Source organism: Mauremys mutica, chromosome 10, assembly GCF_020497125.1.
Source record: "Mauremys mutica isolate MM-2020 ecotype Southern chromosome 10, ASM2049712v1, whole genome shotgun sequence".
NCBI lineage: Eukaryota > Metazoa > Chordata > Testudines > Geoemydidae > Mauremys > Mauremys mutica.
The window spans coordinates 79,617,820-79,636,739 of NC_059081.1; the positions used below are offsets into that span (position 1 = coordinate 79,617,820).

General features: G+C 42.9%; 1 protein-coding gene across 4 annotated transcripts in view; it reads right to left on the bottom strand.

Annotated features, from left to right (window-relative positions):
• Positions 1-18,920, bottom strand: part of AGAP1 (ArfGAP with GTPase domain, ankyrin repeat and PH domain 1) — a 645,107-nt gene that overhangs the window by 408,112 nt on the left and 218,075 nt on the right. For 3 of the 4 annotated variants that reach the window (XM_045032567.1, XM_045032566.1, XM_045032565.1), the window contains exon 2: positions 7,932-7,990. In XM_045032567.1, the coding sequence (XP_044888502.1) occupies positions 7,932-7,990 (59 nt within the window). Of the gene's footprint in view, positions 1-7,931; positions 7,991-18,920 lie in introns of those variants that run through there. The other variant, XM_045032568.1, reaches the window with a different exon arrangement.

Genomic DNA, 18,920 nt, shown 5'->3' on the forward strand with positions numbered 1-18,920 from the left:
TCCCCAAACAGCTCTTCTATGGTGAGCTGTCTCAAGGAAAGCGATCGCACGGGGGACAAAAGAAGCGATACAAAGATACGCTGAAAGCCTCTCTTAAGTCCCTGGATATCGACGTCACCTCCTGGGAAACCCTGGCACAAGACCGATCGACATGGCGTACGCTGATCCACCAAGGCTGCCAGACATCTGAAGCTAGAAGGATAACACTAGCACAAGAGAAGCGAGCACTCCGTAAAGCCAGAGCTGCAAATGTTGTAACAGTGGTGCCCACGCATGTCTGCCCGACATGTGGCAGAACATTCCGTGCCCGTATTGGCCTTACCAGCCATTTGCGGACGCACTGTGGACAGCTCACAACCTGATAGATGTTAAGGTCTTCTTCGAAAACGATGGACGAACATCATCATCACATCACATTAACACACCCTCCTGATGTTTAACTTGCAACTCCCAGTATTTTGGGGTAGCGTGCAAAGAGAACTAATGAAATCAGGAGAGGACAAGATAGAACTCTGTATACGAAAAGTGCAATGAAGCTAAATGAGCAAATCCCGAATAACTTGTGGGAGTTGTAGGCACTGAGTACTTTGAATGAAGTTCTCAGCAATCTAAAGTATCAAGCCCCTAAGCATATATTTACTATAATAAACATCTTCTCCTGTCTGCAACCTAACTGCTCCATTTAACCGAGGCTGTTAATATGCTAGTTTGTGACAGGAGCAAATGCTATATGCTTTTCATATTTCCATAACATCCCTAAACAAAAGAGCCACAAGCAGACGCGCACAACCCAAAATTAATCTAAGTGGCAGTGAACATAATAGTGCTGTGGCACAAGAGAGACAGGTTTAGCAGCTAACATGGCCCTTCACTTCCTCAGGCATATTATGGAGTTGATCATTAGTCTGGGAACATGGCCTGTTATAGGGTGATGACTCACTACACAAGTTCCTTCATGACAGCAGATTTATAGATTAAGAATGAATGTAGACTTGAGGTGGAACTACTTGGCCATCCTTCCTGCTCGAGAACAAGTGCCACAGGCTCAGCTGGTGCAGCTCATTTAAATTATGTTTCAATAGTATAATCAATGTTCTGTTTTTATTAAACGGTAAAATGGAGCTTTGCTTTTAGCAGGGGTTGCACAAAAATGAAACCAGCAGAAGGTCATCGTAAGACTTGTACTGCCTGACAACCTGAATTTCATTGTCTGCAGCAGCTGCACATCAAAAGTTTGTCTCCACTACTTGCAAGACCCTGTCCCCAGTATTATGGAAAGAGGAGGATAGGAATCATGGTGAAATGGGCTCTCATATTCAGCCAAGATGTGATCACTTGGCAATGCAAGCATTCCAAAAAGTGTGGTATGTAAAGCAGACAGACAGCAAGGAGACAAGGAAAGTAAAGAGGAGATGTATCACGTGTGTCATTAACCATGGTTTATCTGTCAAACTAGTACAATTGCACAACAGAACACTGCTAGTACTAACAGAGTACACAACCAATTTCCCTTTATGTAGTTTAGTTCAAAATTCAATAGGCTATTTTTTAAGTGTTAGTGAAAGTCAATCTGTTGTGGTTACACTAGCACTTAATTCAGTATCATTTTGTTCTAGGTATCGCCATGTGTTTCACTCTCTGTGTAGCATGTACACATCTGAAATAAAAACAAACAACTTGGCTGACTTGTCATTAACACACTGTCAGCTGTGATGCTGCTCTGACAAGTGGATTTGGCAGGTGCAAATCTAGCGTTGCCATTTCTTGCATGCTGGGATAATCTCCACTTTAACCAAGGCTTTGGGGGGGAGAAGGGGGGAACGACACACACCTCCCACTCAGTACAGGAAAGTTTACTTAGTGAGTGAGGTGCCAGCTGTCTGCAAATTAAACTAATATAATTTTGTACGTTTCATTTTGTGCTCTCCTGATTGGAAAAGCTGAGCAAAAATGAGTGAATTTTAGCATAATCTTTTTAGTTTTCACCACTACTCCTGCTGGAAACCTGCACTATGCATTTTCAGCTGGGTCTAGTCTTTTCTTTTCTCACCTCATCTCAGCAGCAGAATTACGTCAACTTAAGTTACATGGGAATTCAGCCAGCACAATTATTACATAGTTTGTGTGTGTCGACACAGGTGGCATTCATGGAGCAGCTTCAGACGGTGGAGTGTCAGTTCTGGGCCCAAGAAACAAGCATGGTCATGCAGGTTTGGGATGACAAGCACTGGCTGCAGAACTTTCAGATGCTCAAGGTCACATTTCTGGATCTGCGTGCAGAGCTCCCTCCAGCATAGCAAAACCAAAATGAGATCCGCACTGACAGCGGAAAAGCGAGTGGTGATCGTCCTGTGGAAACTTGCAATGCCAGATTGCTACCGATCAGTCAGTAATTGATTTGGAGTTAGGAAATCCAAAACAGGGTCTGTTATGATGCAAGTGTGCAGGGCCTTTAATTGCCTCCTGCTAGGATGAACTGTGAATCTGGCCAATGTGCAGGACATAGTGGGTGGTTCTGCAGCAATGGGCTTCCCAAACTGCGGTGGGGTGATAGAGGGCACGCATATCCCCATTTTGGCACCAGACCACCTTGCCATACAGCTACTTTCCCATGGTAATACAAGAATTTGTGGATCACTGGGGACACTTCACCAACCTCAGTGTGGGCTGGCCAGGGAAGGTGCACAATACATGCATCTTTAGGAACACAGGACTGTTCAGAGAGGTGCCAGCAAGGGCTTGCTTTCACAACCAGCAGCTTATCACTAGCAATGTTGAAATGCCAACCGTGATCCTGGGAGACCCAGCCTACTCCTTGCTCCCATGACTCATGAAGCCATGCACCAGCACACTGACAGCACCAAGGAGTGCTTCAACTATAGGCTGAGCAGGTGCAGAATGACAGTTGAATGGGCCTTTGGGCATCTAAAGGGTTGCTGACACTGTCTACTCAAGAGATTGGACCTCAGGGAAAAACATGGTTATAGCTGTTTGCTGTGCCCTGCATAGTATCTGTGAAGCAAAGCGGAGATGGAGCAGCTGTCTGCTGATTTTGAGCACCCAGATACCAGGGCTATAAGAAAAGCTCAACATGGAGCTATACGGGCTTAGGGAGGCTTTGAAAGACCATTTTAATAGTGAGCCAGAGTAGAGAGTGTTGCTGTAATTTGCTCTACCTGTCCTTGCTCTTTTGCAGCCCTGTAGGAACCATTTGGTGAGTTGCGGGAGGGGAATAGCTCAGTGGTTTGAGCACTGGTGTGCTAAACCCAGGGTTGTGAATTCAGTCCTTGAGGGGGCCATTTAGGGATTTGAGGCAAAAATCTGTCTGGGGACTGGTCCTGCTTTGAGCAGGGGGTTGGACTAGATGACCTCCTGAGGTCCCTTCCAACCCTGATATTCTAACATTGCCAATGCATCTATTAATACTGTTTGTGAATGATGCCAGCACCACCTAGCATATGTTGTGAACTAAAACGTGAATTACATTTCCAAAAACACATTTATTCCACAATGATACAAACAGAAAACACATTTTTAACTTAATAAATTTAAGGAAAAAGAACTTATGATGGGGAAAGAACAGTCATTTCCATTTCAAATTCACATACACCAACCATGTCTTTCCCAGGCCAGCATATGTGCAGCTGTGAATGTCTTTAATGTTCCCAGGGGTGGAATGGTAAGGACAGTGCAGCAGTCCAATGCCACACAGAATGTTGATGGGCAGGGGGCACCGAGAGTTCCCGATATGCAGTTCTCTATGGGCTGCAGAGAGAGGCAAGCATAGGATTGTTGAACCTGCAGATCCACCAGAGTCTGCAACATGTCTGTTTGCTGCCTGAGAAGTGCAAGCATCTCCAGCTGCACGTCCCTCTCCTTTTCCTGCAGCTTTTTCCTCTCCACTCTATCCCTCTCCATGTTGTCTGCAAAGGTGATCCTCTAAGCCCTGTGCTTTTATTGGAGGCAAAGGAGGCTTGCAGGCTCTCTTGGAACATGTCATCCCAAGTCCTTTTCCTTCTTCTCTTTATCTGGCTCGTCCATTCTGTTGGTGTGGATGGAGAAACCCTCATGGCCACATTTGCAGCTGCTGCAGATACAATATACAGAAATACCATTGTCAGTGTATTCATGAGATAAACCAAAACTTAGGAGGCTGAACTCACTCCCTTTGATCCACACAAGTTGATAGCACTACATTCTCACTTCTCATTGGGATTTATACAGCATGAGCCATGGTGAGCACAGCCCTGGGGTGGGGGGGCAAATTGGGGAAATGAGGGGAGATAGCTCACAGGCATGAGTATGCGTGTATAGGGCAAATGAACTGAATATTGGCACCGCTTTCCACAGGCAGTGGTGATTTTAGCTGACCTCTCACCCCTGAGGGTAATGGAGGCTGACTGCAGGCTGGGACCCTATGCTGCTAGCCTCCATGCTGCAATGGTTCCTGCTCAAGTAATCGCTATGGGGCATGGGAAAGTGTCCTACCACGGGAGAAGAAATAAGGCAGCCCTCCCCAGAAAGGTACAGCAGAAGATTGCAGACAAACTCCAGGAAAGTTTCATCGCGATATCTATGAAGATTCATGGGACATTCTGGTGCACATAAATAGCGTGTTCCACAGGGCCCCCTATGCCTAACTGTCGAGGGGGATGAGAAGCAGACAATAACTCTTCCTCTGCTAGTTGTTTCACTGCCTCTTTTAGAATAGAGTAAATCAATAGATGTGTATTGCTATTTTGTGGGTTCCATCCCTGTAATTTCAAAGCAAACAGCATACTTACCAGAGGTTCCTTCCCCTGCATCAGGATCGACTGTGCTGGACTGGCCGGACTGTGCTGGAGTCAAAAACATGTCCTGGTTCACTGAGCAGCTGCCTCCCCCAACCACCTGTCCCCCCCATGGTACCCCTCCTCCAACATGTCCTCTTCACTGTTCACAGCAGAGGCCTCTGACTCTGGCTTCTCTGAAGTATCCACAGGGCTCTTGGGAGTGGTGGTGGAGTCTCATGTAAGGATGGCATGCAGCTCTTTGTAAAAGCAGCAAGTTTGTGGCTATGCACCAGAGCAATTGTTAGCTTCCCTTGCCTTCTGGTACGCCTGTTGCAGATCCTTGGCTTTCACACAGCTCTGCTTTTCATCCCTCTTGTAGGCCTTCTCCTCCATGCCCCAAGCGATCTGCTCGTAGATGTCGATGTTTCTACAGCTGGATCAGAGCTGTGCCTGCAAAACCTCTTCTCCCCATAGACCCAGGAAATCCACCATCTCCTGTTTTCTCCAGGCAGGGGAGCATCTGCAGCATGTAGTCAGCGTGGTCAGCTAGGCAGTTGTTAGGTGTACTCTCTAAGCCAGGCAACCAGGAAATGGAATTTCAAAAATTCACAGGGCTTTAAAGGAGAGATGCAGTTCTCTGGCCAGCAGAGTTCACACTGGTGACCAGAGTGGTCAGGGTGGGGCATTGTGGGATACCTCCTGGAGGCCATTAACAGTTGATGTAAGTAACACAATTTCTACACTGACACTGCAACAATCTAACTATATCAGCCGTGACTCTACGCCAACAGGGGAGGTGACTTTATTAAGTTGGTATAACAAGGCAGTTATGTGGGCAGGAATGAAATCTAAGCGTATACGCATACATAGCTATGTCGATGTAAGCTGTCTTGCATCAAATTAACTGTGTAATGTAGACCAGGAATAAATCCTTGCACAAATTTACAGAATCATATCAGTTTTGTCTTGCAGATTCTATTTTAAAAGGCAGCAGGAGAGAGACAGGCTCTGATCTGGTTGCACAAGAAAAATATGAGGTGGCAAGGGAACATCTTCATATCCCCAAAACAGTGAAGGCAAAAGAGAAATTCAGACTATCCACCTCATATGCACACACAGCCCCTACGCTAACAAAAAATGGGATGGGGAGAAGATAGAAAAAAGATAAGGAGACAAGAGGTGGAATCCTGCACAAACAGCATGAGATCCTGTTTTTGGCTTTGTTTTCACTGAGGGATAACTAACACACATCAGCTATACCGCTGCAAAAACCTAGTCGAGACAAGGAACTGAAGTTTTTTTGGTGAAGTAAATAGGTAAGGTCAGCCACAAACGAGGGTAGAGCATTGGCCGTGACTTTTTACCTTGCAGGTAAAACCACAATGTGCCCTGTCTCCACTAGCTATATTTCTGTAACATCCTAATGTGTATTAGTTATTCCACAGTAACAATGGACTTTTTTCGGGGCAATGAAGCCAAAGCCTCTGACTAAACAAAGGCCCCTTACTTACCTCGACTCCTCCAACAATGCCTGAAAGCAGCAAGCATATGCAGCATGCTCAGCTTTTTGAACTGGTTAGTCCCCAAGGTGTTGAACTGTTGGGGAATAGCCAATGCCTACTGTTAACTAAATGGTTGCTACTGTAGGATCAATTGACATACTATGTATGGTGTAACAGTTTAATGCAGACACAATAAGTCTATGACCAATTCAATTAGGTAAAAAGTAATAGAGGTTTGTCATAAGAACCCTACAGGCAAAGGAAACTCAGAGGAGGCTGCTCTTGTGTTTCTAGTCCCACTGTACTTACATATCCTAGAACAGACACACAGCTGAGAGTTCACAAGAGAGTTACTGAGCATTCAATTCTTCTGGGCCACAACAAGATCTTTTTCACTGTAACTTGCTTTATGCTCTGGACTTGAAAAATTACCACACTTAACAGCCAGAGAACTAAACCCACTAACCAGAAATCACTATAAAAGTCAAATGTGCGCACACAAAACAGTTCCCAGCACCAAGCTGCAGACATTCAGAGGCACTAAGTCTAGTTCCGTGTCTTAGTGCTGGGATTATTAGGAGGTTGTCCCCAGCAGGATAAACACAGTTTGTGCTTTGTATTAGTATCTCATGGGTGCCTGATAACTTTGAAATCATCCTGTCCCCATCTGAATGCTGGAAGGAAGCTCTTTCTCCATCTTCAACCCAAAAGCTGCCTCGTTACAGTGAAAGGGAGCTTCTCAGCTATTCTATCAACCCCATTAGCATTTGGGGCACTCCAGTTCCTGCCTCTAGTGTGATTCTTCGGTTTCAAAACAGCAGCTCTGTGAAATTCCCTCATCTATGCCATGCATTTTTATCTCCAGATATTCCTTTCGTCAATGGCATCTCCCACCTACGCTCCCTTCAAGCTCAGCTAAAGTAATGCCAAAAATAAACAATTTCTAAAACACTGCTTTAATTCGCATTCTTCTGGAACTGACATTAAGACAATCTCGTATCTTGCCTCCCACTAATCTCCAGTCTTTTAGGAAATCAAATGGAGTCCTGACAAAAAGCAAGAGAAAAAAACATTTCAGCCAGACAATTCTTTTTGAAATTCTTTTTTTAAAACTTGGGAGTGAAAAAGATTGGTCCTATGCAGAGACCCTGGAGGAATCTAATAGACATATTCCACTTTAAAAGTGATCAGTTTCAAACAGTGTGCTAAAAGTTCTTCAGGTACTACATGGGCCTCCTAGTCCACCTGCCCAGTTTTGCATTTTAGAATATTTTTATTTTCAAACATTTTTTCTCTCCCATCCCACCCACTCTCTACCCCCAAAAAACAAAGCAAGTTACACTAGGAAAATGACTACTACACACAAACCATTGTTAATTGCACTAAGTAACCAAGTTGGAAAAAAAAAAAAAAACAGGAAAAAGCATCGTCTCCAATCTCAGTAATATTCTTGGATGTTAAAATTTTAGACAGAGAAGTCTGTAAGTTATGTCCCATTAATATTTATATTCAAGGTTTAAAATCATCTAAATGTTTTTATAAAGGAAAAACCTGGCAGACTTTAAAATATAACCCTACGAATGTTCCACTTGTGTAATGCAGTAAGAATGGAATGCAGAAGCAAAGAAAACACATGTAAATATGAAATATTACTTACCACTTTCAGCTCTGGTACAGATCGACTTAGTGTCCACTCCTGGCTATTTACAAAAGCATCTGTAAAAAAAAAATATATATATATATATTTAGAAAGGTACACACTATTAATTTACTAAAGCTGTATTTTTTTATTCCTGCTGAAGCAGGCAAAAAAGCACCTATGCCTTCAAATAAAGGAAAAACCAGAAGCCTTGTTCAAACCTCAGTAAAAGATTAACACTTCAATAAACTAACTTGAAGACTTACTTTATACAGTAAGAAAAATAAATATTTATGTATTGACAATGCAAAAGGCACAGACATAACTAATTTTATCATGTGATCCCAACAGGGATTTATATTGCAGTCAGAATTTCAATTCAATCCTTGCAGGTTATGGAAAAAAACTCTTCTCCTCACCCCCTCATCTAAATAGAGATCAACTGGTTACATGAGATGCTTAATCCAATTTCTCCGCCATACCAAGACACTCATGGACAGCATGTCAAGCTGAACATCAAGGACTGCAATTCTTAGCATCAATAATTATTTCCCCCTACACCCAGACAGGTGAGAATGGTAAAGTTTAGAACAGGTCTCCTCTCCAGAGACTTCCCAGCCCAACCTGATTTTTCAATATTTGAACAGTTGTTGAGACGGTTACATAATAATGGAAAAACACTGCTATGTGACCTAATTACTGAGACAGACTATATATTGTGACAAAGTTCCTTCTCTATCTTGGTGGGTCCTGTGCTTATTGGCGGATTTGTTCACCTCAGAGATTCGCCATGTGGGTCAGAGAACAGCCCAGAGACCTTCCCCTCTGGCAGAGCCCACAGTCCAGGTCAATTCCTCCTGTGTCTGATCAGGAGTTGAGAAGTTTGGGGGAACCCAGGCCCACCCTCTACTCCAGGTTCCAGCCCAGGGCCCTGTGGATTGCAGCTGTCTATAGTGCCTCCTGGAACAGCTGCACGACAGCTACAACTCCCTGAGCTACTTCTCCATGGCCTCCTCCCAACACCTTCTTTATCCTCACCACAGGACCTTCCTCCTGGTGTCTGATAATGCTTGCACTCTTCAATCGTCCAGTAATACACCTTCCCACTCTCAGCTCCTAGTGCCTCTTGCTCCCTCCACCTTGCATGCACACTACAAACTACAAACTGAAGTGAGGTCCTGATTAACCAGCCTGTCATAATTGATTCTAGCAGTTTCTTCTCAATTGGCTCTAGGTGTCCTAATTAGCCTGCCTGCCTTAATTGGTTCCAGTAAGTTCCTGCTTGTTCTGGAACTGCCCCTATTACCTTTCCCAGGGAAAAGGGAACTACTTAATCTGGGACTAATATATCTGCCTTCTAACGCTCTCCTATAGCCATCTGACCTGACCCTGCCACAATATCTTCTATGAGGGTTGCTGCAATGTTTATTATATGCCTGTAATGCTTGAATTCAATGCAGACTGTGCGGGAAGACTACATAATGGCATTCAGGCATGCACGTGAAAGACAAGAGGGGAGAGAGTGAACTATCAGCATTGAGGATTCTATCTCCTGCCTTCAACAAGTTGCAAGCCTTGTTTCGCCAAAGCTGGGAGTTACCAGGTCAAAGGGATATAAACACTTAAAAGGTGACACGATTCTCATGAAAGGGAGTGATAAAACAACTGAGCAAGACTGAAAGACACTCCCCCAAGCAGGAAGAGAGTGCATAAAGGGAAGAGAAAGAGGCTTTGAGGAGGAGTCTATAGCAAGTTAAACCAACTAGGGATCCCAAGAAGAAGGTGAATAGACACCTCGTAAACTAGACATGCATATACTCAGTATATTAATACAAAAGCATTTAAGACAAACAGATCTTATACAAAAACGTTGCTCTAAGAGGGCTGACTAGTAACTGGTTAGCACTTGCACGTCTTGAGGGAACAATAGTACAGGGCCTGGACATAAATCAGAGCTGCTGAGGTAATAATGTTTTATACACAGGGCCAGACCTGAGAGCAGGGAATCATGTGATTCCACCCTGAGAGCTGAAGCGAGAGACCCAAGGCTTGGGGGTAGGGGGGTTGCACTCAGAGACCCCAAGAGGGGTCAGAGGGGCACTTTAGTAACTGTGACAAGTATCACAAGTGCGTTCTATGTAAAGTTTAGGGCTGAAATAAAATAAATTAATCTCTCACAAACGTATGACATCAGCAAGTTCTGGTTCTACAGAGCAATTCACACAAACTTTTTCAAAGAAACTGTCCTCTTCGTTGACAACAATGCTTGACTAAAAACTAGAGAGATATAGGTTTTCTTCACAGCCAACTTGAAAATGTCAAACACAACACCCTAAACTCAGTAAACACTAAGTCAACTTCTCACACCCAGAGTTTCTAGTCTTGCCTATAAGTGACAGAAATAAACCTCTAGTTCTGTTGTGGAGAAACATTTACATTTAAGCACGTGTTCAGTATCTCTCTTCTCTCGGTAAAGTTTATTTAACATACTGGAGAAGAAATAAGTCTCAGGCACTGAAGTCCTCGTAGTAGTGCCCTAAATTACTGCACCATAAAAAATTATGACTTTGTAAAAACCACAATTTATGGAAATGCTTTACAAACCCCATCTGTGTTCCCTACAAGCTAAGCAAGAACTACATGCAAACTTCTCCAGTGACTTATGAATGATAGGAGAAATCCCAGAGCATTCACTCTATCTTAATGTTTCATTACTCTAATCACATTTCCCCATCACCATTTTTCTTTGAGGGCTGTAGTTATTTAATACACAATTGGGTATCGCTCATTGATTTGGAAGCATTTTCTCTCTCCTTTTTATACTCAGCCCACATAAAACGGTCACCTACCTTTCGTAACTGTTGTTCTTCGAGATGTGTTGCTCATGTCCATTCCAATTAGGTGTGTGCAAGCTGCATGCACAGTAGCCGGAAGGTTTTTCACCTAGCGGTAGCCATCGATTCACGCACACCCTGGAATGGCACCTCCGTGGGGCCATGTATATGGTCCTGCCGACCCACCACCTCTCCAGTTCCTTCTTACTAGCATTGTTGTGACAGAGGGGTCTTGGAATGGACATGGGCAACAAATCCCGGCGAACATCCAAAGAGTGGAATTTTTTCTCCCGACTGTTTGCAAATGGCTTAGAGTAAGAAAACTGGAAGAAAAATGTCCTGCTGAAGCAAGAGGAACGAGTGTTCCGGCTAACTGTCACAGGCGGTAAGAAGGAACTGAAGAGGTGGCGGGTTGGCACTACCCTATATACGGCACCATGGAGGCGCCACCTGAACCGACCCAATGGGTACCGCTAAGGGAAAAACCTTCCAGCGACTGTGCACGCAGCATGCACACACCTCATTGGAATTGACATGAGCAAGCACTCAAATAATTTTACATTTCAATTCTGCCTTTGAATTCAGATAGTTGTGTAGGTGGGACTGGCCACAGCATTTGAGAAATGGCTCCCAAATATGCAAGTACACAAAACATTCATATCCAAGTACTGTACAGTTCCAGCTCTGTGAAGGTCACAATGACACCCAAATTCTCCTGTTAGGTGGAGGGTTCTTCAGATGGCAGCCCAGCAGGCTTTGAAATCTTCTGGATGAATTCCACTTATTTAGGTCTCTAAGGCCAGCTATACCTGCCGTTTCTAGGAGTTCTATAGGATCAGAACTCTCACCCAGTCAACATAAAATCCAACAGTGGACCAAACCTCAAACTGTTTAGTAATATCTATAGCAGAATTTAGATTGAATATTCTGTTATCCTTATTGTTAGAGGAGAAATTGCTAGGATTAATTTTAGCAATATTATTTGAACACAGCCACTGATCTCAACCATGCGGAATACATAGAAGTTACAGTCTTTGCCCATGGAAGCTTGAAAACTAGACTGAACACATTGCCACTCAGTTACGAAGCAAGCCTCCTTGGTAAAGAGATGAAGGTCTGACCTCAAAGCACTGCATAAAGATTTGGCGCTTCTGTGTTTCTGGGAGAGCGGGGGAGGGGGCAAATTGCAGTAGGTTATGTAATATATGTACATAGCAGTACGTTTTGACACTATTGCCGCAAATGAAATTTTCTCATCTAATTTACATGTGTGTAAATGACCTTTTTTTCTAGAACATACATGTTCGTTATGCAACAAGGAAAACCAGATAAACCAAGATGAAAAGTAACTGAACATTTTCGGAATTTTAAAATGTTACACCAAAAATAGTTCTCCATTAGCAACACTGACTTAAACTGCTTCTGTGAAATGATACAATCCTATAGCTCAGTGAATAATGAATAGAAATCTTTAGTTGTATCAGATACAGACTAAGAATTAGCTCTTTAATTTACAAGTCATTGGAAGAGGCTTTGCCAATTATTAGGAGGCAGTGTTGCCAAGTGGATAGTACACTGGAATGGGACTTAGGAGATCTGGAGTCTATTCCCAACTTTGCTATTGACCTGCTGGTGAGCTTGGGGAAGCCACAGCCCCTCTGTGTGCCTCAGTTTTCCTATCTGTAAAATGGAGATAATGATCTGGGCCTCTTAAAGTTCTCATATCTACTAACAACAAGTGCTATGTAAGAGCTAGGTATTATTATTACCATGTAGTTAGTCTAAACAGATCGAAGTAAAGAACAGGGAAACAGCACAAAGATGATGATTTCAGTGACGTGTCAAAGGTACCAATGAGAGTGGTTTCACATTTTGCATGGGAGGGGGAGAGGGAGAGAAACAGGATGGCAACCTGTGACAGGCCTGTAGCAAATGTACCCAGCTAGCCTGTGATTAATTTCACTGGTTCAGCTAGCCAGTGTCACAGCCTAGTGTGCTCCCAGCAGGGATAAGGTTAGGGAAACGTGCACAGGACTACCGAAGGTGGCAAGTAAGATGTATAAATTAAGATGTGTTAGGACTTCAATACCTCATGATAGACTTGAAAAGAAAGTGCAGTAAGGAGAGAGGGGAGGCTCAGGGTACCATTACTTTCATTTTCCTGAAAGGACTCAGTTTTCAAAAGTTTGGAAAATACTGGATTAAATTAAGTATCAGTTCCATGGAGTTAGTAAGGACTTGGCATTCCTTTGAAATTTTTTTAAATATAAATCATTTCAATAAAAATTCAATTTTAGTATTAAACAATTTAGGTTTTCATTTTCAAAAAGCCACACAATTAACAGAGGCAAACTATTGCTTCTAATACAGTATATGGAATATAAGGGGATGCAATAGCTGCAACCACTAAAGTGAATCGCTTACAAGCCATTACACAGTAAGCATCTGTTTTTTCTCCTCTCGCAGAGGTGGATTTATTATGCTGCCAGGAGAGCTCTTCTGTTGCCATAGAACTTCTTCACCACATGTGCGGCAGCTGTACTGCTGTAGTGCTTCTAGTGTAGACTAGCCCTCAGTAATCTGCTGCAGTAACATTATTCACAATACTTTTCTCTACCCAAACTGTAGGTGGATTTCACAAACATCCAGGATTTTACACACACTGTAGGGACTTCATTAATCCCAACAGGCCCCCCCACAGTTAGAAATTTCCTTGTTGAAGAATCTTGTAAAGATTCATAGATTCTACGACTGGAAGGGACCTCGAGAGGTCATCGAGTCCAGTCCCCTGCCCTCATGGCAGGACCAAATACTGTCTAGACCATCCCTGATAGACATTTATCTAACCTGCTCTTAAATATCTCCAGAGATGGAGATTCCACAACCTCCCTAGGCAATTTATTCCAGTGTTTAACCACCCTGACAGTTAGGAACTTTTTCCTAATGTCCAACCTAAACCTCCCTGGCTGCAGTTTAAGCCCATTGCTTCTTGTTCTATCATTAGAGGCTAAGGTGAACAAGTTTTCTCCCTCCTCCTGGTGACACCCTTTTAGATACCTGAAAACTGCTCTCATGTCCCCTCTCAGTCGTCTCTTTTCCAAACTAAACAAAGCCAATTCTTTCAGCCTCCCTTCACAGGTCATGTTCTCTAGACCTTTAATCATTCTTGTTGCTCTTCTCTGGACCCTCTCCAGTTTCTCCACATTTTTCTTGAAAGATGGTGCCCAGAACTGGACACACTACTCCAGTTGAGGCCTAACCAGAGCAGAGTAAAGCGGAAGAATGACTTCTCGAGTCTTGCTCACAACAAGGAGGATTGCAAGCCTGTGTCTGTGCTGCTCCTGCACTTATGTTATTAGAAAAAGCAACAGAAGGACACCGATAAACTCTTGTTTTACTCTGCCTCTGCTCCTACTGCAAGGCATAACTCCAGCTAGGGAATCATTGCACAAAGCAGCAGCGCATGTGCACCTACAAGAGAGAGGCAAGAACAGTGGGATAAATAAAAACAAGACAGCAGAAAGAAATCAGAATGGAGTGGAGGGAGGGAAACAATAGAAGACACATCAAACAGGAAGTCAGGGAGACCTGTGCACAGAGAAGAGAGGAGGCTGTTGATCTGAGTTCTCTCTAAGCTGCGCGGCAGTGCAGCAGCCTATTAAGCACCTCGCAGGCGCTCGAGTGCTGCAGCAGGAAGAGACGTCCCCCCCCCCAGCACTGGACCTGCCATGGCAGGGAGAAGCGCCTCTCCCCACCGGCCCCAGCCCAGCCCTGGACCAGCCCAGCCATCACCTCCATATGGTGCACATAACAAAATTCATTCCGTACATGTGTGGGAAAAATTAGAGGGGACACTGCTGCTGACCAAGAGGTAGAACAACAATAATTTGTGAGAACATGCAACAGTTCAGCTTGTGAATCTATCTGATTTCTTATTCCATGGGCCAGCTAAGGCAACAGCATTACAGAGGCAATGCAGTTAGTTGTCAAAGTGAATGGATCATCTTAGGTCTGTGTGTTTAGCTACACCCTGCCTGCACCTGGAGTACTTTTCAAACTTTGAGCTGAGCCCCCACCCCCCAGCCAGACAGGTGGGTGGCCTGCTGAAGTGAGTCAAGGGGTGGAGGTGACGCTCCCCTGGACCCCACTGTGCAGAGCTGGCCTGAGCCCTTGCCACCCCCCCAAAATAGAAGTCAAAAATCCCCCCCTGGTCTGGAGCCCTGAATTGTCATTCCCAAGAGTCTGTAAACTGTGACAGAAAATATGAAGTGAGAAATCATTAGTAGGCACCCCAAATGCGTAAAGCAGAATTCAACCAGGGCCCAGTGGTATATTATACATGCCTGTTCCCCTTAAACACTGAGTGGCAATCCCCTTTCTGATCCCATTCTCTTCACTAAAAGGCCACTGTAAAAATACTGTACACAAAATCAAGTGAAATCCAGAGGACTGAGCTATTGGAAGACTCTTCTGCCTTTTACGAAATGGTTGCATAAACACTAGCTCCTGTTTAAATGATTATGTAAATAATGTATTCATTTGGAAATGTTTAGAACAAACAGTTATTTTAAGTAGAAGGAGTTAGTCGACAAGCAATGACTCCATGCCTAACATATCCCAGGACTTTATAACAAGAAATACAAACCTATTGCATAACTGACATTTTGGTTTAAATTAGGGGATTGGGGGGGGAGTTATTGGGGTTTTTGTTTTGTTTTTGTTTTTGCATTTTAACTCTGATCTGCAACTGACCTATGGCATACAACAAATTCAATGTCTAATTATTTTCCCCACTCTCCTTCCCCAGTCTTAAAGATGCTAGACATTTTATATAAAAACCTACAACCTACTACAAGAGTAATGCTACTTCGGCCCAGAAAATTAAGTTAAGTCTTTGCAAAAGTCAGTTATCTTCAATAAACAAATATTTTTCCCCTACCCCCCCAAAAAAGCTCATTTTTATTATTTTGTCTTTTTAACCTAATTGTGTTGTTGATGGAATATTTCCCTCTTACTATAAACTAAGATGGTAATTTTAGAGGGCAATTATGAACTAGAATTAAAAACAATATTTCATGAAGCACCACCTATTCACCTCTCCTTATGGCATGCAGTATCTCCAATAATTTCAGCAGAAATGACATGCAAGAAAAGATTAATAAATCATTACGTAAGTGGAAGTTAGAGGAAGAAATATACAGCTCACCAATTAGTACTATAACTCAGAAACCTTGGAATAATGAATGATTGATTCTGAGTTAATTTTGGGCTTTTGAGAACTTAGGTGAGAAAGATCAAAGCCTTGCAGGTAAAACAGGACTGACAAGATTTTTAACATTCTTTTCATACAAGGAAAGCAATACAGCTTGAGTTAGTGGGTGTGTTATGTCACAAATTAGACAGACCCATATACAGTTCTCCCCCTATTTTTCCACACTTTATAGCACATTAAGGGAAAGTTGGGTTAGTACACAGTTAGTGCAATAAAAATTAAACTACTAAGTGTGGATAGAAATATAATGGAACAGATTTGCATATTAAAAAGAATCATTTATGAAGTAGGTGAACTGTGAGGCTTATGTTTGCATTCCTTTAACTTTGGAATTCAAGTGAACACAATATATAGTGTTTAACAACATAGGAAAGGAATGAATTTTAAAAATAATCACAGTTATGTGCCTTGTTCATTTAGGTTACACATTGATTAAAATTTGTACATTGCCAATCCTTGATTTTTGTGAAGGTCAAGTAAAACTATATTCCTAAAAGAGTCTTAAAATACATTTTCTTACTTGCATTACTCACGGTGCATTAAATGAATCTGGAATATATATATTTGTGCTAGTTAATTAACACTTTCATTAACCTTGAACATAAGCTCCATTATTTTTAGTTTCACTTTCCAGTTCTACTGTTAAAATAAAAATTGCAGTAGTATAACTGCAAACACTGAAAAATGATTAACTTTTTTTCAAGTATTAAATGAGATGTTGAGTTGTTCCCCCATGCCCTCACAAAAGATAGGGTTTTGACTTAAACTATTTAACGTTTGTACTGAAGATATTAGAAGTTAGTGCTGAAATGTTTAACTTCATCTGTATTGTTGACAAACTAGGAAAATGTACATGTGTTTACCTGAAAATTTCCTTTCTTCCAGTAATAATGTCCACAGATCCATTCCACTGCGAACTTCAGTCTACTTGTTGCTTAGGGTAGAACCAGACCTGTTGGTCACTAGCAGCGGGGTAATGCCCCACAACCTGAAGTTTCTTCCAGTTAAATCAACTTCCATAGCCAAAATAATCCAGTTCTACTTTCCTAAATTAAGGATTGTGTTAATTATACTTTGAAGAGAATGCACAATTTATCCTATTGAGGATTATAGGAAATTCTCCCTAACAAAACTAACTTAAATCCATGGATATCAATTTCCACCTCTATTCTGGGACTGATCTGTGGACCTCATTACCCAAAAAAAGGAAATTTTCAGGTAAGCATGTGCATTTTCCTATTCTTCTTTGTGCTGTCGTCCAGAGATCCCATAATGGTATTTTTGTAGCAGTGAGCCTTCCAGGGTGGGAAACAGGCAAAACCAGACATATTGCATAACCTCCATCTTCCCTGGGAACGTGTTAAGACTGCCAAATATGGGAATGGCTGAACACTGGATGACCAACTATATTGATAGCTGTGTGGCCACCTATTAGATCTCATACAGGAGACAAATACTCTCCCCTGCGATCATCCAGTCCTCAAGAGCATGGACACTAATGCTAAACAGCAGGATTTTTTAGGGGGGGAGGGGGAAGGGGCTGTCAGAATAATATTTATTGAGTATCAGAGGGGTAGCCATGTTAGTCTGGATCTGTAAAAGCAGCAAAGAATCCTGTGGCAAAGAATCCTGTGGCACCTTATAGACTAACAGACGTTTTGGAGCATGAGCTTTCGTGGGTGAATACCCACTTCGTCAGATGCAATTCGTCGATATTTATTGAGTTTGCTTAAGGAATGAATGCTATGACAGTTGTGAAGACTACCTATCTGGATTAACACAACAATACTGAGTCTTGGGCCTTGGCTACACTTGTGAGTTACAGCACAATAAAGCAGCCCTGGGCACACTAGCTCACTCCCCGTCCACACTGGCAAGGCACATACAGCACTCTGACTCCGCAGCTACAGCGCTGCTGGTACTCCACCTCTGCGTGCGGAATAACGTTTGCTGCGCCCCCGCTGGTGCATCACAGTGCCAGTGTGAACGAGGTGTTTTGTTACTGCGCTGTGATAAGCCTCTGGAAACATCCCATAATCCCCTTAAATCAAGTGGCCACTCTTGTCATTGTTGTGAAAGTGGCTGCAGGAATGCAGAAGTGCCCTTTCAAAGCTCCATTTCAGAGAAGCCAGCTGCTTATCAGCTCTGAGAAAAAGCAAACATTTACTGCGTGCATCCGACGAAGTGGGTATTCACCCATGAAAGCTCATGCTCTAAAACATCTGTTAGTCTATAAGGTGCCACAAGACTCTTCGCCGCTTTTACAAACATTTACCGTTTGCTTTGAGAGAGAGAAGGGTCTGAACTTACAAGAGAGAATGCTCACACACTCAGCATCCCAAAAACCCACTCTCTCCCCACACATACACACAACACTCCCTGTCACACTCCAACCCACCCCTCCAATTTGAAAAGCACGTTGTAGTCACTTGCATGCTGGGATAGCTGCCCAAAATACACCACTCCCAATGCCGCTGCAAGTGCCACAGATGTGGCCATGCCGGTGAGTTTGAAGCTGTCAGTGTGGACAGATGGTAGTGCTTCCCCTACTTTGCTCTACGAAGACAGGTTTAACTCACAGCACTCTACATCTGTAAGTGTAGCCATGCCCTTAGCTGAGAAAACTCAACTATAACATTCATAAGACTGGAGATAGTAGCTACTAGAAGGTCTACTTTAATGGATAGGATGACATCTGTAGGGAATCAATCTTGAAAAGAACAGACTTTTTGTTTACAAACTCACATTAAGGCCCTCCTGGAAGAACTCAAGGCTGTATTTCAATAGTTTAGCATGACAAGGTGGGTGAGGTAATATCTTCTGCTAGTGAGAGACAAAAGAAAAGACTCTCTCTCACAAACAGAGTTGATCCAATAAAAAGATCCAACCTCCCCCAACATC